General features: G+C 52.1%; 1 protein-coding gene across 3 annotated transcripts in view; it reads left to right on the forward strand.

Annotated features, from left to right (window-relative positions):
* Nucleotides 1-17726, forward strand: part of ANGPT4 (angiopoietin 4) — a 40688-nt gene extending 22962 nt beyond the window's left edge. For 2 of the 3 annotated variants that reach the window (XM_057530246.1, XM_057530245.1), the window contains 4 exons: nucleotides 907-1139; nucleotides 4840-4955; nucleotides 7562-7663; nucleotides 9115-9700. In XM_057530246.1, the coding sequence (XP_057386229.1) occupies nucleotides 907-1139; nucleotides 4840-4955; nucleotides 7562-7663; nucleotides 9115-9600 (937 nt within the window). In that variant the 3' untranslated portion in view covers nucleotides 9601-9700. Of the gene's footprint in view, nucleotides 1-906; nucleotides 1140-4839; nucleotides 4956-7561; nucleotides 7664-9114; nucleotides 9701-14380; nucleotides 14512-15481 lie in introns of those variants that run through there. The other variant, XM_007193346.2, reaches the window with a different exon arrangement.
* Nucleotides 17727-21967: the final 4241 nt, after the last annotated feature.

Below are 21967 nucleotides of genomic sequence, written 5' to 3' on the forward strand. Positions count from 1 at the left end.
CTGAGTCAAAACCTTCTTTCTTTTTTAAGGCTCTTTTTTTTAAACTCATTACAAAAATGCCTCATGCTTATTAGACAATCTTACTTATCAGAGAATAGAGACCTGTGCAAAATGAAAGGGAAAGTCAGTCCCCTCCACCCACCCCCTCCTCTCCACCCCCATCTGCTCAAACCTGCTCTGCAGAAGTAACAGCACTTACTGGATTTTCTTTCACATTCTCTAGAAACACAGGCGCCACTATGTCCTTCCACGTGTCCGTCCACGCCTTTTCCTATAAGCTCCCCAGTATCCCTCTCCATTTACATTAATACATTTTTCTTTCTAATTTCCCACATGTGGGGTTAGACTACATGAGGTACTGATGCGCCAGGGCGCCCACTCCAAGTCGCCGGCATCTTTCCAGTTCTGCGCAAATGCTCTCAACCTCCCTCCTCTTCACCGCTCCAGAACATTTCCAGGGACACCAGAACAGAACAGACTCAGCCAGTCCTGGCTGTTGGCATTTTGGCTGTTTTGTTTTTCCCTATTACAACCCATCCTCCAAAGGGCATTCATGCCCATGCTCCCTGGAGGTTATCTCCGGTGAGTGGACTGCGAGGTCAAAGGGCACGCATATTTGGGATTTGATAATGGCTACCAGGTTGCTGCTGTGTCCCTCCCACCCCACCTCTTTCCTCTACTGGGCTCCAATCCATTTTACTCCAAGGCCAGGTCTCTCTTTCCTCCCCTCCTCACTCTGTGCTATCTGTGCGGACGGACCTCCGGGCTGTGTAACCCTGGGCGGGACGCTACCGCTCTGAGCCTCAGCGCGGGTCTGAGCCTCACCCCGGGGCCCAGGGGAAAGCCCGCGAGTGTGACTGCCAGGTGGGGACGGCGGGTTCACGTCTGTGCGCCCCCGCCCCGCAGCGCGCTGGAGACGCGGGTGCAGGCCCTGGAGACGCAGCAGCAGGCGGAGCTGGCCAGCCTCCGCGGCGAGAAGGAGCGGCTGCGGCGCCTGCTGGGCCGCCAGAGCGGCGCCCTCGCCGTCCTTGAGCGCAGCCTGCGCGCCGCCAGCAGCAACTCCAGCCTCCTGCAGCGCCAGCAGAGCCAGCTGCTGGAGTCGGTGCAGCGCCTGGTGCGCGTCGTGGCCCAGGGCCCGGGTGAGCAAAGGGGGCCCGCCAGACGCGGGAGGAGGGGAAGAGAGGGGAGGGAGACCCCGCTTACCCTCCTGGTTCACGCCAGTCCTGGAAGCCACCTCGGGGAAGACCACCCCCCGCCCCCACCTATGAAACAGAAATAACACCAAACAGTAGTAATAATGGTGACGACAACAGTCCTAAGAGGAACCAATCCAGACTCTTTCCCCAACTCCATGAGTGACCTTGACCGTACCCCTGTCCCTCTCTAGGCCTTCGTTTCCCCGTACATTTAATGGAGGTGATGATAATAAGGAGGATACCACCAGCCCAGACGGACAAGTCCGGGGTCCAGGATCCACCCTCCATCCTCACTTGCTTGGGCTTGCCCCCCTCCCCAGGCCTCAGTTTCCCTATCTGCAGAATGGAGAGGTTGGACTCAATGCCTCCCAAGGACTTCTCTCGCCCTAATGCCCCCTGCCCCTAAGCCCAAGAGGGCCAAACAGAAGTGGGGAGGCACCTGTGGCCCACCTAGGCTTCTGAGAAAGGAGGATAATGGCTGGCCCCGCTCCCCAGCCCTCACTTCTAATGGGACCGACTTCAATCACTCAGTTCCAGCTTCAATCACTCAGTCAACAAGCACTTACTGAGCCAGACCCAGTGCTGGGTGCTGCAGATACAGCTGTGAACAACATAGTTCCACAACTGTCTCTTGCAAAAGATGCCCAACCCCCGTCTGTGGGTCTCTGAGGGAAGGAGGAGGGAATACATATTTGCTAAGTGCCTACTATGTGCTGGATGCCCTGCTAGCAGTGTTCCTGAAGTTTCCAGTGGTTAAGAATCCGCCTGCCAATGCAGGGGGCATGGGTTCGATCCCTGGTCCTCTGGGAAGATCCCACATGCCGCGGGGCAACTAAGCCCGTGCTGCAACCACTGAAGCGCACGTGCCTAGAGCCCGTGCTCCACAGTAAGAGAAGCCACCGCAATGAGAAGCCCACGCACCACAAGGAAGAGTAGCCCCCACTCGCTACAACTAGAGAAAGCCCGCGCGCAGCAACGAAGACCCAATGCAGCCAAAAAAAAAAAAACCAATAGTGATGGATTCCAGACACTACGGCTGGCAGCGATTTAGAGACAGAGGATGGCACCATGGCTCCATCTAAGGTGGGCAGGCCCCACCAGATAGGAGTGTGAGGCCTGAGGTAGCCACAGGCAAGAGAGGTGACCACCTTCCAAACCATGAGATGAGGAGTGACCCGAACCCATCACTGGCTTGTGCATAGAGCCGTAGCAATGAGGCTGCCAAAATTAATCCTGTAGCTCAGCCAAAGGCACGGGGCCTGGGCCCAACACCTCTCCCCACAGGCTCACCGCTAACCCAGTCTCCAGCTGTGGCCCAATGTCTGCTCACCAGTCTGGGTGAGAGGTTGTATAGGGGACTTTGCCTCAGGCACCCTTTGACCAAATGCCTGTCCTGCCCCACTGTCACCAGGGAGAGGCACTACGGGTTGTTTCTCCCTACTGTCTAGATGGAGAAACTGGAGGAAGATTAGTCACCAGGTGTAGAACAGAAGATTGGACGGAGACGGGCACAGGAACCAGGCATCCATGAAGGCCAGCAGGAAGCCTGCACCCCCTCTCTGCACAGCTTTGTCCTAGGCAGGTGGAGGCTGGCAAGGGGTGGAGAACTCAGGGCATTCAGAAGGTTAGAAGGACGCGGACACAGGTAGAAAAGACCTAACCCATGCATGGTATCAGAAGCAGCATTCGTTAACGAGGTCTGTTTGTCCAGCCTTGTATGGGCTCAGTAGTGGAGACCCAAGGGGAGGTGGGTAGTAGGAAAGGTACTGGCTCTCCAGTCAAATGGACCAGAGTTCAAGCTCTGGCTCCTTCACTTACTAGCACTGGCACTTTGCACAGGTCATTTAACATCTCAGAGCCTTGATTTTCCTCACCTATAAAATGGGAATAATAATAGCTCCTATCTCTCAGAGTCCTGGCGCAGAGCATCAGATGAGTTCATACACATGAAGGGGCTGAGCATGGTGCCTATGGCCAAAAGGGGGTGAAGCTGGTACAAAGGTTAAGGGGGGTCCAGGCTGAGGCCAAACTATGTTGCATGTCAATACTGGTCCATCCTTGCCGTTATGCTCCCTGAAAATACTTTTCCTGGCCCCAGACTGCCCTTGACAGTACCTGGCTAAGAAACACCACAATGCATGGTGGGTATTTCACTTTTATTGCTATGATTGTCGTTAAGGCTACTGTTGTTGACTAAGGAAAACAATAGTGGACAGACCCTGAGAAGAGTGGCTGGAAATCTGAGGCCACCTCCTAGCTCTGCCCTTGCCTAGCTGGGAAAGTTGGGCCTGTCCCAGCTTGCCTCTAGGCCAGCAACCTACCAGGCTTGGCTAGACTCCAGTTCCCCAGGGACCAGGGGCCTTGCAGATGGGGCCGTGGAGGCCCTGCCCAGGGAATGTTTGTGCACAGACTGGGATGGATTTGGGGCCTTGGCCCTTCATTTGTGATCTGGGAATAACAGCCTCATTTCAACAGGGCCTCAGCTCCAGGACCCAGGATCCAGGTTCAAGAATGAGGCCAAAACAGGAAGTCCCACCCCTTGGTAGCTTCCTGGCTCCTCACTGGTCAGGATACCTATCCATCTGGAACTTTAGCCCTATCCTTGGATACCCACCTACCCAAAGATTGGTTTCTGGTGGAATCATAGCCCAAACCTCTAATTGGATCCCAAAAAAGGAGCCAGAGAGGGTGTTTGAAACCTCTGTAGTTTTTTTACCAACAGTCACTTTTTTCAGGTTAATCCTGGAGGCCTCCAGGGCCCTGGTGGGATTTGGCCATTAAATTAATATTCTCCCTTAAGGCCAGAGGTCAGCTCCCAGGGAGGGCATAATGAGGGGGGCCCACCTAAGAGCTGCAGGGATATCCAGCTGGTAGAGTGGGCTGTGGAGGGGACCCTGGGTCTCCTACCTGAGGGAGCTCCAAGGACAAATCCCCCATAAGACCTGGAGAGAGGGAAAGCCCTGCCCAACCCCTCCCACCCGACCCAGCTGTGTGCCCTTGAGCCAGTTACCTCACTTTTGGGCCTCAGTTTCCTGGTCTGTGAAATGGGGAAGTACCTCAGTGGAGTTCAAGCCCCAATTACCTGTCCTGGAAGACTCTAGCAGCCTCATCTCTGGCCTTCCTGCTTTGAGTCTCATCCCCTCCAATCTCTGTTCTATACTCTGGCCAGAGGGCTCTTCTTCTGCACAGTCTGGGCTCCTCAGCCTGGCATTCAAGGATGAAATCTCAGCCTCATCTCTCCTTCCTTAATGATGCTCTCTGGTCCCTCAAACAGCCAGAGCTTCCTCTGGCCTTAGCTCTGGATCTGGGTGTGAGTCATCTCCTCTTTGTGGCCTCAGCCAAATTCCCCTCACCACACCCCGATCCCTGCACACACAGGACTGTTCCCACCTTGGAGCCCCTGCATATGCTGTTCCCTCTGCTGGAGACACTCGCCCCTTCTCCACCTGGGTGGCCTCTGCTCCTCGTCCAGGTCCCAGCTCACTGTCAGCTCCTCTACGAAACCTTCCAGGGTCCGATACATCTCCCTATCCCCAACACCTCCCAGCCCAGAACCTAGCACAGAGCAGACGGGAGTGCCCACCTGACCCCTTCCCTCTCTCCTTAGCTCACTTCCAATTGTTTTTACCTTGTCCCATTGCAGTGTCCATGAGGGCAGCTGAGCAGGTGTTCCAGGACTGTGCAGAGATCCAGCGCTCCGGGGCCAATGCCAGTGGCATCTACACCATCCATGTGGCCAATGTGACAGAGCCCAGAAAGGTTAGGGGGCTCCCTGAGGGCTGAGGCTATCAGAGGGTGCTGAGCCAAAGGACTCTCAGACAACCCTCCACCCAACCCCACCCCCTGCCCCCACCAACATCACCTCCAGGCCTTGTCCAACATCTGAGATTCCAGAGAAGGTGGGGGTGACCCTACCCTCTGGAGCCCCCACTCATTCAGGGGTCAGATCATGTGGTTAAAGCAGAAGTTCCCAAAGTTGGCAATGCATCCTTCTCCAGCACGTTTTCCTGGGATGCTTTTAAGTTGGAATAGCAATAAATGGTTCTGTGTTGGTTCAGGTACTGCTAGCTGATACAGCAAACAAACCTGCAAGAATTTCAGTTCCAGGGGCTTAACACAAAGAAGTTTATTTCTAATTTACTTACAGTCCAGTTGAAGGCAGTTGTGGGAGCTTGCTTTATGTGGGAAATTAGAGACCGGGGCTGATGGAAGCTCCACCATCTTCAGTGAGTGGCTCCCAAGGTTACCCAGAACTTTGAGGTCCAGTTATCAGATGTGTGGGGGGAGGGCAGTCAAGGGAAAATGTGGATGTCAGGAGGGAGGGTTTGGGGGCCAGGCCCAGAAGAGGAAGAGTTTGGGGAACAACTAGCCAGTCTTCCCACTTCATATTCCCTTTTCAGTTTTCTTTCAACCCTGCTGAATATATCAAGGAGAATGGCTCAGATTATCTTTAACAGTTCTCACACACCTGCTAAATCCCCCTTTTTACAAAGAGAGATCAGGCCCTCAACCTCTAGCTAGAATTTTGTAACACTATTTTGTTTTCTTTATATATTTTTTTTAAATTATCTGAATAAAGGCAAGTGTTACTAATTTTCCCTCTATGGTACTAATAAGATTTCCTTTTAAGATGCATTTAGTCTGAGTATTTATTTAAGTAAAAAAAAAAAAAGACACCATTTTTTTTAACATCTTTATTGGAGTATAATTGCTTTACAATGGTGTGTTAGTTTCTGCTGTATAACAAAGTGAATCAGCTATACATATACATACATCCCCATATCTCCTCCCTCTTGCATCTCCCTCCCACCCTCCCTATCCCACCCCTCTAGGTGGTCACAAAGCAGCGAGCTGATCTCCCTGTGCTATGCAGCTGCTTCCCATAAGCTATCTATTTTACATTTGGTAGTGTATATATGTCCATGCCACTCTCTCACTTCCCAGCTTACCCTTCCCACTCCCCGTATCCTCAAGTCCATTCTCTATGAAAGATACCATTTTTAAAGTAAATATTTTATATGAAATTAGTTCAGCTATGGTGGAATTTGGGAAGGTGTGAATAACTAAAATTTGGGAACACTGATAGAGCGGGAAGAGCTGGCCTGGGAGGCAAGAGATCTGGGCTCGAACCTCAGCTTTACTTTTGACTCATTTGCCTTGAGCAAGTCCTTTCCCTTCTCTGGGCCTCAGTTTCCCTTCCTGCAACCTCTGCTACCCTCACAACAGATGCCACTGTCTTCTCTCCCTGAGCAGACCTTCACCATCTCAGAGCCTCTACTCCTGCTGCTCCCTCCACTGGAAACGCTCTTCCCACTCATCTCTGTCTGGCAGGCACATCATCATCCAAAGCCTTGTTCCAATGCCACCTCCCCTGGGAAGCCTTCCAGGATTGCCCCGTGACTCCCTGGGAACTCTGTGTAGCTGCCCAAATGTTCATATTCAATAGTCTGCCAGCCCTATCAGTCTGCTAGCCTCCTCCAGACCAAGCCAGCCCTGGGGGTTAATTTATCTCTGATTTGTCTCTGATTCACCTAGTACAGGGACAGGCACCAAGTGTTTCCTCATCAAACATTGAAATGTACTGAGCTGGCTGGAAAAATAATATGTGAACAAAAGTTAAACTGAAAGATGTGATTGTGGTGGATGGTAAGCTCTTTGAAAGAATCATTCTGTCTTATCCATATTGGCATTCCCCATGCCTTGAACGGAACCTGGCACCTAGTAAGTGCTCAGAAAACATTTGTCTGCTGAATGTAATAACATTTCCTTTTTTTTTTTTTCGTATTTTGGCCGTGCCGCCTGGCATGCAGGATGGTTCCCCAACCAGGGATCGAACCTGGGCTTCCACAATGAAAGCACGGAATCCCAACCATTAGGCCACCAGGGAACCCCTGTAATAACATTTCCTGAGTCTACACCATGTGCCAAGCACTTTACACCTCTTGGCATTTAATTCTTACAGCAACCCTGCAATAACAGCCAGTGAAAGGCCTCCATTTACTGAGTTCCTAGTATGTTATGTGCCAGGCTCTGTTCTTTTGATGGATGACTCATCTCATTTAATTTTCACAACAATCCCAGCGTGCAGATGAGAAACTGAGGCACAAAAAGGTTAAGGTATTAACATCCCCATTTTACAACTGAGGAAAAGAAGGCTCCGAGAGGACATCACTTGCCCACCATTTTAGAAAAATGAAGACAACGGGTGGGGGACTTGGACCTGGATCCTTGGGATGCCCTTGACCACCAAGCTCACCTGTTGCTCTGTGAGGTTCTGTCAGCCAAATCACCCTCGGGCTGGCCCAGACCTGGCTTCTGGCTGCCTCCTGGGACTTCCAACTTCCCACCTCCCCAATTTCCTCCAGGTGTTCTGTGACATGGAGGCCAGTGGAGGTGGGTGGACCCTCATCCAGCGCCGTGAGAATGGCAGCATGAATTTCCAACGCAACTGGAGGGATTACAAACAGGTAACATTTCTGCCCTGGGGAGGAGCTTGTCAGCTCTGAAACCTGGGGCAGGAAGTGGGTTGTGGGCAGGGGTCTGGTTTGCCCCCAACCCTTCTCAGAAAAAAAATCAGCCCACCTAAACCAACTGCCTTCAAACAGATTTGACCAGTGCAAATACGCTATCAGGGACTCCATCACCCGAAATTGAACCCTCTTTTGGCAAGTCCTGACATATATCCTAAGAATGAAAGTTTAAGTTTTATTTTGTTTTAATTTTTGGAAAAGATAATACATATACATTGCTAAAAATTTTTAAAGAATACAAAAAACAGAACAGAAAAAAGTGATCTCCGCTGCTCACCCCTGGCTGCATTGCTTAAATGAATGTCTTTGTCTTAGCACACATACATGACTACATCTGCAGGAGAGATTTTTTAAATTCAGAATTGCTGGCTTAAAGACCCCATGCATTTTACAAGACGAGGAATAGTGCCTGATTGTCTTCCAATTTTTTAATTAAATTTTGGATAAAGGATTTTTGGCAAGCTGACTTAAAAGCTCTTAAAGTCTTTAAGAGCAAGAGAAATAGATAAAGATACACAGAAATACTACAATACTATTTTTTGTGTGTCTGCTTGCTGTTCCTTTGATAAATACTTTTTTAAAAGTACCAAATTAATCTATGAGTGTTCTTGAACCAATTGGGTTTTAAAGAATCATTCAAATGGCAAAGAGAAACAGGGTGCTCAGAAGCAGAAATACACAAAAGACTGCTGAATATTAACCATTAGGCTAATAAGTGGTACAGCATAACTAAAATGGGGAGTGGGGCTTAGGTGTGCCCTGTCCTCGGTGCTGAATTATTGTTCTGGCCAAGGGCATTGGTCACGTGTCACTCTGGGACACTGGTGACTCCCAATGCTCTTAGCTTTACATTCCTACGTTACTGAAATTTTGCAGTGGCTGCCATGTCACTGAACAATGTCTGCTCTACCGCTTATGCAGCTGATTTAAGTTTTTAATTTTTTAATTGAGATTTAATATTCATGCAGCTAAGTGCACAAATCTTAAGTGTAAGACTCAGTGAATTTTCACATATGTATTCACCCATGTGACCACCATTCAAAGCTAGATATACAACACTTCCAGCACCCCAGAAACCCTCCTTGTGTCCCCTCCAAGTCAAGACTCCCCTAAAGGTAGTAGCTATTCTGACTTCTACCACCACAGACTTTTTTTTTTGCCTGTTCTTGAACTTCATAGATTTCAATTATGATTCATGTGATTTCAATTATTTTTAACAGGGTTTTACATTTACAAAAGTCTTAGTCTTTTTGCTCTAGGAGTTGGGGAGCTCCTAGCAAAGTGGTTTTGGGTAAGTGTCCCCAGAGCCCGGCCCAACCCAGCTCCTTAACCAGAGACATAACCTTCCTCCTCGGCATGCAGCCTACCCCCATTCTCCTCTTCCCTAGGGCTTTGGCAACCCAGCTGGGGAGCACTGGTTAGGTAACGAGGTGGTGCACCAGCTCACCAGCAGGACAGCCTACTCTCTGCGCGTGGAGCTGCAAGATTGGGAAGGCAACGAGGCCTACGCCCAGTATGAGCATTTCCAGCTGGGCAGCGAGGGGCAGCTGTACAGGTGGGCTTGGGGCCCAGGCTCATGGGTGGGCTGGGAGCCCTGGGCTAGTGGCTACAGGGTATGCACCAGCGGTCAGTCCCTGGGCGTCTCCAGTTCCTGCCATCTGTCCCCCATTTGGGCGCACGTCATGGGATCTGGAGGTGGCTGGTTAGCACTCAGCACATCCTGGCCACTGGGTGGGGTGGAGAGAATGTCGTTGACACTGCCATGCCAGGAACAGGAAGGGGCCTTCCAAGGTCAGTCACCCCGAGGCGGTCATTTTACAGAGGCCCAGAAGTGGGGAGGTGACTTTCCCAGCCTGTCCTATGCTGTGGGGTGAGGTGGAAATTCCAGGCTGGGAATCAGGGGAACTGGGCTCATTCTGGCCCTGCTCCAGCTCAGTGTGTGAACTCAGGCAAGTCAAGTGGGCTTCTCTGTACCTCTGCTTCTTAACCACAGGATGGGCTTAAATATGAGCACATTATAAAATCATCAAGGTCTCTCACCCCTCCCTCAGCCTGGTTCTTGGCTCTGTTCAGGAAAAGGAATGAACATTTCTTGAGCGCCTATTATGTTCCAGGCACATGACTCCATTTAATCCTCCCCACAACCTTCTGAGGTAAGCATTGCTGTACCTGCTTTAGCGATGTGGAAACTGAGACACAGAGCTTAAGTCCCCTGCCCAAAGTTACAAAACAGGTAGGGCCTGGTTTTGAACTCAGTTTTGCTGCCAAAACTCATGGTGTTTCTCCTACATGATGTTATGTCTCTGAGAAACTCAAGGATCTTAAAGATAAGCTATCTTGGAACCAGGACAGAACTGAATTCATAGACTCATGCTCTAGGGCCGCAAAGGACCTCACATGTCGTCTGGTTCTTCACATGATGCTAGAATCTCCTCCACAGCCACATTCATCATCCAGCCATGCTGGAATGCCTTCACTGATGGGAGGTCACTTCCTCCCCAAGAATCTCTGATGACTCTCTGTCTGCCTGCATTGTATGCCTAATTCCACCTCTGAGAGCTTCTCGGTGATGTGACCCCAACCCCTCTATTAAATGCCCCTGGTTCCTCCAGCTAGCTGGTTCTGACATCCCTTCTATGGGACCCAACCCAGTCTGTTAATGTTCCTCCTTAAAGCGCAATGTCTAGAGCTGAATGAAACATCCCCGGGTCTGGGCTAGGCGGGGCTCAGCGGGATGCCTCCGACTCCTTAAGCTGACCAGTGAGTAGCCACAACACCCTGCTGACTCCTCTTTAAGCCACTGACCACCAAAGCCAAGGCTTAAATCCTGACTTTATCCCTATCTCTCTGAGTGACCCTGAGCAAGTCCCTTCACCTTCTCATCTGCAAAATGGGCACCACAGGTGTACCTACCTCATTTAAAGTGTTGTGAAGCTTGAATGAGATACTACACCTAGAGCATTAATGCTGGCACTTAGTATATGTTCAGCAAATAATATTATAACATTATATTATAATATTATAATTACTGTCCCCAAGCCAGCCCTTCACACACTTGGCTGGACTGCTCTGTGAGAGTTCACTGCTGTTCCCATCTCCAGTGCCTGGGACATGGTAAGTGCATAACAGGAAGCTGGGGGAGCCTCCCTTTCCTACACAAGTAACAGTTAAACCTCATCTCCACGACCCAATTCTTGGGCAGCAGCTTCTGTGGCCCTAAGTCCAGGATCTGCCATTTTTCTTGGGGAAGAAACATCGGGAAAAGTATCTCATTGTGCTAAAGAACATGGCCCTGGAGCCAGATTGCCTGGGTATGAACCCTGACTCTACCACTTGTTGGATTCATGACCTTAGACAAGTTACTTACCTCTCTGTGCCTCAGTCTCCTCATCTGTAAAATATAGTATCTATGTCATAATTGAGATAATCTGCAGAAAACGCATAGCATATGGTAAGTGTTACATAAATGTTAGAGATATACAAACAATATATTCAAAGACAGAAATATAATATTTCTGCATCTATGTATATCTCAATTATTTATGTCCATTTATACAAACATATACATGTATGTTACATTTAGAACCCCTTGCTGTGCTGTCCTCTGTGAATTTGATGCGCTGCCACTGGCTTTTTATCTGAGACATGGAGAGCTCCCTGCCCATGGTTCCAGACTGTTATGCTCAGGTTTCAAAGGGCCCACATCTATGTGACCCTTTGCAGAGCCTTAAATAATAATAATGATATACTGAACACTTGCCCTGTGCCAGGCATGGGCTGGCTCTGGTCATTTGTGGAAGAATCAGACCTGCGCTCTACCCCTCAAAGTTGTTCACAGTCCAGTGTGTCGAGTGTGTCCACAAGCAAACCCACACCCCTGAGAAGACAGGAGCTGCCTAAGGGGAAAGCACAGGGGCTTAGAGATGCTTGTGCTATCGGGGAGGGCTCCCTGGAGGAGGTGGTGCCTATGAAGAGTAGGCATTCTCCAGACAGAGAGAGGATAGAAAGGGCTCCCCAGGCAGCAGGGAAATTCTGAAAAGAAGGCAGAAAGAAGAGTTGACATGCAGCTGGCCACAGAAACCCCAAACCTGAGCAAGGCTCTTTCAAGGGCTCCGGGGATCATAAGGAATAGGCCCTGCTCATTCAGGAAAAGCTTGGAAGATCCTGGAAAACACATAGGGACCTGGAAACTGCCAGAGAAGGGCTAAGGGGAGAGTGACAGAAACAGGTGCTGTCCCTGTGTCGCCACCGTACAGAGTCAGCTGCCTGGTGAGGTGGGGTGGATCCCCATAGGGAAGCCTAGAGGTGGCGAAACCTGGGCAGTCAGCAGCTGGGGCATGGGCATCGGGGTGGGAGGGGCACCCTTATTTGTCAGACACAATAATGGGAACCCTCTGGAGCCCGGCTGGGGTGCATGCATAAGCCTGCAGAGAAGTGGCCCACGGAGCGGGATGGGGGAGGCACAGACAAGGCACAGGCACACACTGACACCAGACACAGGCCTCCCAGAGGTGCCCACACACCCGGACCCGGCAACAAGCACAAGATACACACAGAGATACACAGGGACACACACAGACACACATGCACATGTGGAGGGGCTCACCACACCCCTCGGGTACACACTTGAACCTTCAGAGCACAGACTTACACAAGTGCCATAGCTACACAAACAAGCACAGACACACACCCAGGCACATGTGCAAACATACCTCAGAGAAGCCCTCTCAGGTAAACACGCACACAATCTCAGGCACAAAGACATATTCCAGAGCACACACTCAGACCCACCATAGAGATTGCTGCACACACTTAAACGCACACATAAACACGCAGTCACAGAGACTTGTATCCAAATGCTCACGACCTCAGACACAGACTCACGCATGTTGTGTGTCTCACTTGGGGGTGTCCAAGGACTCGTGTGTATGTTTGTGTTCCCCAGGCCTGAGCCATGATTATGTCCAAAGTGCATCTGAGCAATGGGTCAAGTGGGGCTTCCCGGCTCATGACTTGAGGGTCCCTTAGAGATCACAGATCCCCCTTCTGGCTCCCAGAGAGGAGGGAAAGGGAGGCTGAGGACTTGGGGCCAGTGCTGCTTCAGTGACCCCACGAGATCATTCGGCTTTGTCCAGCACTGATTCCACACAGCCCCAGACTAAAGGTGACACCAAACTTCAGCCTGCGTCCCGAGCCTGGCCTTGAACTGACATGACTGAGCCCTCAAATTGAGCCCTCAGTGGCCACAAGGAGAAGCTGGGACCATATGAGCAGGTGGGCCGGCCAGCCTGTCCCCACCCCAGGGAGCCCCTGGCCAGGTGGGCCTCTTGGCGGGGGATTTGCAACACCACTCATGCAAGTCCAGGGTAGCATATTTAAGGGCACAGCTAAGGCTTCACGGCTGGCCACCCTGAGCCAGCCCTGCCCTCACCACAGACAGAGAACACAGGTGGTAGGTGCAGGGACTGAGGTGGCCTCATGCCCAGACCCCACATTCCCTCTGGATCCCAGTGGGGGCGTCTCGCAGGCCCTGCCCTGGGGAACCAGGGCTTCCCTGAGCTGCCCCAGCTGCATCTGGTGTCCACTTGCCTCCACCTGTAGGACCTTCTATTGCTCCCAAACTGGCTCCCGCCTCAGCTGCCAGTACAGCCCCTGCCCTGCTACAAGCCCCCAACACTCTCTCCTGCCAGGCTCAGTGGAAGCCTGTGCCAGCCATGCACATGGGCTGGGAACACAGGGACAGGACGGGACGAATCAACAGGCACTGAACGTGCCAGGCACTTACCGTGTGCCAGTGCTGCCCTGCGCCTGTCACACGCTGAGGTCACCCCATCACAATGACGGTTCATATACTATCGTTACCGTTTTAACAGATGAAGAAACTGAAGCTGAGGGGCGAAGCAATCTGCCCAAGGCCACACGGCTGACGAGCGGCACAGCTGGGATTTGAATCCAGGCATTTTACCCCCAGAACTTGTGGTCATAATCGCCACACAGGCCTGGATGTGCGTGCCAGGGCCTCGTAGCCTGACCAAGAAATAGAAACCCTCCCCAGCTGGCTGCGGGGGTGGAAGTCACAGGGCTGGGGGTGCCTCAGGGCCCTGATCCACGTGGGCTGGTGTGGTCAAGGAAGGCTTCCCAGAGGGCGTGGGTGAGTGTGAGGAGGTGTGACAGGGCTGGGGTTGCCGGATGGTCAGCTGGGAAGGTAATGCACACAGCTCCCAAGTCAGGCCAAATGGGGCTGGGATCTGGCTCTCACCCTCATTTGTTCTGAGATCTCAGGCAGGCTCCTGTGGCTCTTGGGAGCTCTGTTTCCTCTTCTGTAAAATGGGAATGCTAAGGTATTTTGAGGATTAAATGAGAATGAATTAACCCATGTAAAGTGCTTTAAACAATGCCTGGCACATAGTAGATGTTCAAAAAAATGTTAGCCATGGTCCTCATTATTATTATTATCATGATCATTCTCACAACTGTCCAAGACTCAGGTTCAGCCAGCTGAGGGAGGCCTGGCACACGGTGAGTGCTCTGTCCCTGCAGGCAGCAGACAGGGAGGGGAGATGCCTCAGCACAACCGGAGGGGAACCCCTTCTGCAACCATCCCCAACCTGACTCTGGGTCCCTCTCCCATCACCACCTCCGGGTGGCCTCCAGGCTTTCTCTGAGTGGGTACAGCGGCTCGGCGGGGCGCCAGAGCAGCCTGGTCCTGCAGGGCACCAACTTCAGCACCCGCGACGCAGACAACGACAACTGCCTCTGCAAGTGTGCCCAGATGCTGTCTGGAGGTGGGTGCGGGGCGGGGTGAAGCCCCACCTCCCCACAGGCACGCCTGGCTGAATACCCCCATCCCCTCCCCACTTGGGTCCTTGTGCAGCCAGGTGCCGTCAAGAGGCGGGTGCAGGTCAGGGTCTCGCTCACCCACGGCCTGGCCTGGCTGTGCCTCATCCATACCTTCCCCCCGACAGGGTCCCTGAGGTCCCCTCCAAGGTCTCACCTCCTCCTAAAGCTGGCATCACCAGTTCTCCTCTGAGACCTCTGAGAAGCACTGAGAGTGGGGCCCAGGGTGCACCCTAGGGGGGTACAATGCCTAATCTGCCCCAACCCCAGGCCTGAGACTTCCTCCCCAACCCTCCTCCTGGGCCAAGCAGGATCCGGAGGAGGGAGACCTGGGTGGAGGGGAGAGGGGCAGCTGCCCACCAACTCTGGCTTAGGCAGTGTTTTCTGTGGGGAGAGACATCAGAGAGTGGGAGATGAGGAGTGAGAGACAGAATGGGAAGGACAGAGATCAGAGGAGACCTCCAGAGACACAGAGACAGGGACAGATGGAGACGAGAGAGACATCAGGATGGACAGACAGAGTGCTGGGCACAGAGCTACACGGGGACAGAGGGAAGTACAGAGGGAAAGATGGAGAGAGAAACGCAGACCACAGAAAGACAGATGGACAAAGTGTGTGAAAGACAGAGAGACCCAGAAGGGTAGGGTAAGGGAGAGCAAAGAGAGACAGAGAGATCAGAGAGAGACACAGAGAGACAGACATGAGTGCACTGCCTTTGGAGGCCCCATACTGAGCAGAGGGTCTGGGAGCCTCCCCCCGCCCCACCACCCAATGCCCGTTCCCACCCAGCCCCGTCTCCAGCGAGCTGGCTTCCCAGAGGAGCCAACAGCCCTGATTCATCTTTGGGGTAGGGGGCTGCCCTCACCCCACTGGCTGGGCCCCCACCTCCCCAAAGCCTCTTCCTCCCCCTCCACCAGGATGGTGGTTTGATGCCTGCGGCCTCTCAAACCTCAATGGCATCTACTACCCGGCCCGCCACCACGTGCGCAAGCTCAACGGCATCCGCTGGCACTACTTCCAAGGCCCCAGCTACTCACTGCGTTCTACTCGCATGATGGTGCGTCCCACAGACATCTAAGGAGAAGCCACGCCTGGAGGCTGGTCCCACGGGAGGACCTGGATGTGGTTTCCTCTGAACAAGCTGGACCCAAACACAGGACACAATGCCAGGACCTTGTCCTGGACACCCTGGGTCCCCTGAGCCAGCCCTCCTTACCCCAGGAGTCCAGAAGAGTCACCTCCCTCCCTTTTTCCCTCAAGTTGTGAAATGGTGGGTGTTTGGGGGTTCCTGCCTCTGCATTGTCCCTATTTCCTCTTCCCTCCTGCCTCCTGCAGAGCCCTCCGGCCAGCTTGAGGGTCACAGTACCCTGGATGAGCTGAGAACAGATTTAATTGGGCTCCTCAAAGGAATACACGACTAATGGTGGGATGTCAGGCAGGCGGGAAGGTATTTACAGGCAGGAAACTGCCCAGATGGAGGCCCAGATTCTGTCCCTGGGTTGTTGGGAAGGCCATCTCTTGTTCCAAGCTTTCTCAGCCTCGAGATGTCCTTGAACTTTCTGTTCAGGACTGAAGGAGCTGCATCCACCCTATAACGGGAGTTATTTCCACCGACACTGTCCACCACTCCTAGGCCCCAGCATCTAAAGCTCAGACATGGTTTCTCGGGGGCTCCAGGAGATCTAAGAGGGATTCCTTTACCCCTTGAATGTCCTAGAATATATTCCAGAGAGAATAACTAGGACTCCCCTGTAAAAGTACCTGGGGTCAAGTGAGGGAGGGAAACACCAGGTTAAATCAACGTGAACAGGCATTCTTAGCTGCAGGCCTTGTCAAAGCCATTACTGTGGTCATGTGCTTAGTGACTGCCCATGAAAGGGCTAGAGTAGGCAGCTTTCCCCAAATTTATTTATTTGAAAATGGGCCCTGATTATCCCAGAGCATCTCTCTGGGCTGCGGATACCCTTGGAAAAAGCTGGTCTTCGTATGTCATGAGCTGAAACCCCAGGTCACTATCCCCATCCCCAGCTGCTTTCACCATTTCTAGCTACGAGGGACACAGTGACATTCTCAGCCTCTAAAAACAACTGGAAGGAACCTTTGGGTTAAAACAGACACACCATCGCTGAAGAAGGGTCTAGAACTAAGTTTCCTGTCTGTGCTCCAAGACTTCTCTGGCCGTAGAAAGCCAGATCTCTGTCTGGGGGCTGCCCTCAGCACTCCCTGTGACCCCAGCTCATACCAGCTCAAGTTCAGGGGCTCTTGGGGCCCACTCTGCCTTGAACAGGACACCAATCGCTGGGTCCAGATCCCTCCTGCCTCCAAGCCAGAGCTCCTAGCCTCCTCTTGCCTTGTCCAACAGCGATGCTGCAGCTAGGGGTCCATGGAGACTGGGCGGGCCTTTGCTGAGTCTGGGAGACCAGGGGCTCCTCATGAACTTCTTTCAGAGAGGGGCCGCAGCCACTCTACCACCCAGTCCCATTACTGTGTCACCCTCCTCAGACCTGATAAGGCCACCAAAGTCCTGTCATCCTCAGCCAACACCCGGGCCCAGCCCACGACCGACCTGTCCTACCGCCAGGTTGCGCCTCCGTCTTCAGAAGGTTTTCTGCTGGCTGAGGCTGCACGGTGGAAATGGGGCACCTTCATCCCACTGGGCTCTGCCCCCACCCCTGAGTCCCACCTCAGCCAATCCACTGATTAAACCCAGCACAGATTAATGCTGATCTCCTTCAGGGAAACCAAAGGTTGTGGTTGCTAATGGTGACTTCAGGCAGGAGGGAAAAGTACTTAGGGGCAGGTAGCTGCCCAGAAGGCTGACACAGCCTTATCCAGCATTTGCTCGGCAAGCCTTCATTTAGTGTCTACGGTGTGCAGTGTGGTGCTGTTGGCAGGACTTTGGAGTCAGACAGACCTGCTCCAGCTCTTGAACTTGAAGCCAGTGGCTCAGCCTCTCAAGGCCTCAATCATCTGGTCTGTGAAATGGAGATGGTGATACTCCCTCCTTGCTGTGCTGGGGCAGGAGGAAATGAAACCTTGTATTGCAACTTCTTAACAGAGCCTGGCATGAAACAAGTGCCTAATAAATGTTAGTTCCCAAAGAGGTGAATGGGGTGGAGAAATCGGCCCCCTAGTGCATGCCACCCCTTCTTCTGGACCCAGGGAAGGTAAGTTTTTGTTTTTTGTTTTTGTATCTACAGCATTTATTTTTGTACTACAAGTGTATAGGCAATGCTCTGTGGCCCAGGGACAGAACTCCTCTGGGTGGGGTGAAGGCCCAAATCCCTGTCTGCACTCCAGTTGTCTAAGAAGACCAAGAAGCCGATTTGGGTAACCCTCACACATCTGTTCTTTAAAATATTCATCCTTCCTTCTTACTTTCCTTCCTTCTCTGTGCCAGGACTCTCAAGTGCAAGGGATAGAAACCTTATCCTGAGGAATGGATTGACTCACATACAGGGAGTCTAGGGATGGATTCAAATGTGGTTAGATCCAGCTGCTCAAGTGATGTCCCTCCCCACCTCTCAGGCCTGCCATCCACCGTGCTGACCTCATTCTCAGTCAGGTTCTCTCCCGAAAGATGGCTCCAGCAGCCCCAGGCTTGTGTCCTGCCTGCTTAGCATCCCTCAGACAGAAAGCTCCCCTGTCCCAGGGATTCCAGCAAAGGCAGGATTCTTTCCAGCCAGGACTGGTCCTGTGTCCATCCCTGCACTTATCACTGTGATTCTGGTTGACCAGACCTGGGTCACACTATCATGCCTGGAACCAGGGGGTGGGGTTAGTTCCCTCCAAGTCGTGTGGACTGGCCTTGGGGAAACTGAGGAGCCGCTTTAGGAAGCAGGGATGCTGGGCAGGCAAGAACAGAGGTTCACTTTTTCTCTTTCCATCTCTCAGAATCCCATCTCTCTTATTTCCATCTCTGCCCCTTCTCCTAGCCTCCCTGCCCCCAAGGCCTGCCCCTCAGGCTCCAGCCAATCCCTGGTTTGCCCCAGACTATCAAGGACACTGCTGTGTTCTGCCCAGAGGTGTCAGACCCTGGTTCGCAGTCCAGGCTCTGTGGCTGGAGCAGAGCCCCTGCCCTCTCTAAGCCTCCAGTTCTCATCTGTGCAGTAAGGATGGAGCGCCTGCAAACATCTAAAAGAGAGCAACGCTCACTCACCGTGGCTGCCGACATGAACAGCTAAAGGATTCTGGGTGCACAAGGCCCTAGGGGGCCTGGCTGGCGAGGTCTTGGCCTTGGATGGGTCTCCTGGAGGCCACCGCTTGCAGGAACTGGCTTCTGAGATACCTACATCTGCAGGTTCCTATGTAGAATCCTTGTCCCCTCTCCCTGCATCAGACCAGCGTTCCCCCATTTTAGTAATGAAGAAATTAGAGCTCAGAGAGGGAAAGAGTTTCATCCGAGCGGCACAGCCAGTCACCGCTTCCAGTGCACTTGCACCTATCAGCTGCCTCCCTCATCCAGAGCTCTCTGGAGGCACCTTGGCACCGACCACAGAAATGCTGGAGTGGTGTCCCCTCCACCTATATCAAGGGCTGATGGAACTTTCTGGAAAGTTTTCCAAGACTAATCTGTCTTTCCCACTGGCACCTGGTATGTTCCGATGGAGCCAGGCAGGCAGAATGCATTGTTCCCGCGATCTCTGCACGTTCGCAGCAAAGGCAGTTGCCACACTGGGGGAGAGAGTTTACTGTGCACAGCCCAGAGACAACCAATCATGGGTGGGGTAGGAGGTGGCCTTTTGCAGGGGACAGGGGATAAGTCAGCATCAGGATGGTTTGTCTTGCTGGCTGGGTGATTTGACCCCTTTTTCCAGACTTTCCCCCCCTCAGTGTCCATCTGGGCCTTCACCTCTCTCATTGAAGATGCTTCGGAAAGCTAACAGTGTTGCCTTGGCAACAGCAGCATCAGCATCTTTTGATGGAGCAGCCCTTCTGAGAATGGAATCTGGTCCAGGCCACATCCAGCAAAAATGTGTTACTTTCTTGTGTTAGATTAACGTGTAATGTGGCCTGTGAGCTGCTGTTGCCTGTGTCCTGAGGGCAGGGAAGTCCAATGGCCTTTAACATTCAACACATTCCCACCCTCCCCTGTGGGACCTCTCTGAGCCTCACTTTCCTCATCTGCACAATGCAGAGACTGTGATCTAGTCATGGGGAAGTCGTGCAAATTCAGTGCAGTGGTGGACATCCAGGCCTGGCACATTCACTCATGTATTTATTCGTTCATACACGTATTCATTCATTCACATGGCAAGGACGTACTGAGGACCTGCCTGGGCCAAGGCCTGCCTCGGTGATGGGGAGGGAGCAGCAAACGAGACAGACAGATGGCCACAGTCCTGAAATCATAAAGCTTAACAGGCTAGAGGGAGAGACTCGCCAAAATAAAAAAAAAAATTTTTTTTTAATTTAACTAAATTAACTAATATATTGTAAGTGAAGAAAATAAACAGGAGTTACAGATAAAAGATTTCAGAGGCAGGGTGATCAGGGAAAGACTCTCTGAAGAGGGACACTTAAATTGAGGACTAAAGGTGAGAAAGAGGCAGCCAGGTGAGGAGCTGGGGGAAGAGTAGGCCCACTGGAGGGAACAGCATGTGCAAAGGCCCTGAGGTAGTTGTGAGGAACCATAAGGAGGCTAGTGTGGGAGAGTGATGCCCCTGAGCCAGTGAGCCAGGGGAGAGTGGTGGGAAAAGGTGCCCCCGACACCTATTTCGGAAATCAACTCCCCACCCTGGTGCCCACGAAGGACTGGATCCAGCACCACTCTGCCCGAGTTGCTGTGGAGCTAGGGCAAATTCCTGCCCCTCTCTGGACCTCAGTTTCCTAATCTGTAAAATTCAGGAGAGGGATCACCTCTGTCTGAAAGTCATCCAGACCCTGGGTCTAACGTCTGTTGTGTCCACTGCCCTGAGCCTGTGCCACCAAGGGAGTCAGAAGGAGGAAGAGAAAATAAAAGTCTTGCCACTGGGCTAAACAGGAGTTAGGGGCCAGCCAGGGGCTTGTGTGGGGATAAGGGGCATTAACTGCATGGCTCCTCCGTGTTAGTTCTACACACACCACTTCTGAATCCTAGTGGGTTCTATTATTGCCCCCGTTTTACAAATGTGGAAACTGAGGCTCAGAGAAGTAAAGTGCTTTGCCTGAGGTTGCACAGTGAGTTCTGGTACAGGATAAGCTGCTGTAGCAGAAAGACCCCAAAACTCAGTTAAGTTAAATATTTCTCTTTTGTGTATGTCTGGAGTTGAGCCGTCTATGTCTGGTGGGTGGCTCTGCCATCCTCCACCACAGCTTCCTTCTCTGGGAGCAGGGCAAGCTGTACCCAAAGGTGACATTTCCCAGCTGGCAGGAAGGGAAGCAGGACATCCAGCACTGCTTCCCCTCCAGCACCTGCCCTCTCACCCCAGCCTCATGTTTTGCCTGGAAGATCCCAGAAGCTTCCCGATAGAGCCCCATCTCCAGGTTTGCTCCCTCCTGGCCTACAGTCATGTCACTTCCCCTGCCTAGAGCCTTCAGTGGCTCCCAAGTACCCTGAGCTCAGCCTACAAGGAGGACTCTTCACCGCCTAGCTCAGCCCCTCTCCACCTCCACTCCTGCTCCAGGGGTTCTTAAACTGGAGTGCAGAGGCTTCGGGCCTGAAGTATTCCTTTGGAAGAAAGGGTCCCAGATGGCCATCAGTTGTCCTAGAAGAACTGTCCATTTCCACTTGACCTTTATTGCCCTATGGAACAGAATGCAGGGCCCAGCATGCAGCAGCTGCTCTCTCTAAGTAACATGGTTCTTTGGTTCAGCCCTCTGGTTCTGTAGAGAGCTAGGTCCAAGTCCCAATTCTGTCCCTTTCAAGGATCATGCTGGAGCCTCCAAAATCCACATGAAGGCTTAGTAAATTGTAAGGGCCCTTGTACTTTGCCTGTACATAGTAAGTTCTCTGTGGCATTATTTCTCTATGCCAGGCACCCCGCGAAGAACTTCCCTTAGAATATCTGGGGAAACCCTATAATGACCGTATGGGATAGGTACTATTATCATCTCCCCCTTTTACAGATGGGGAAATGGAGGTCCAGAGAAGCCAAGATACTTGGCCAAAGTCACACAGTGAGGGGTTTCAGAGGTGGTTTTGGACCCAAATCACCTGCTCCAGAGTCTTATCTTCCCTGTGACCAAGATTAAAGGAAAATAAATACATACATAAGCAATTGCTGAGTCCAAGCTGGCCAGTGCTTGAAACACACAGGAAGATAAAGGCCATTGAGTCCTCTGGATCCTCCTGGGGCAGGGACAGGAGCTTCCTTCCTGCTTCTGACTTCCTGACTCCCCTGCCCTGGCTTCAGAACGTGACCACAGCTCCGCCTCCCCCAACTCTTCTGCAAGTAGGACTTAGCTTTCTTCCTTGTCTACCT

The sequence above is a fragment of the Balaenoptera acutorostrata genome, chromosome 15, assembly GCF_949987535.1.
Source record: "Balaenoptera acutorostrata chromosome 15, mBalAcu1.1, whole genome shotgun sequence".
In the NCBI taxonomy this organism is placed as follows: domain Eukaryota; kingdom Metazoa; phylum Chordata; class Mammalia; order Artiodactyla; family Balaenopteridae; genus Balaenoptera; species Balaenoptera acutorostrata.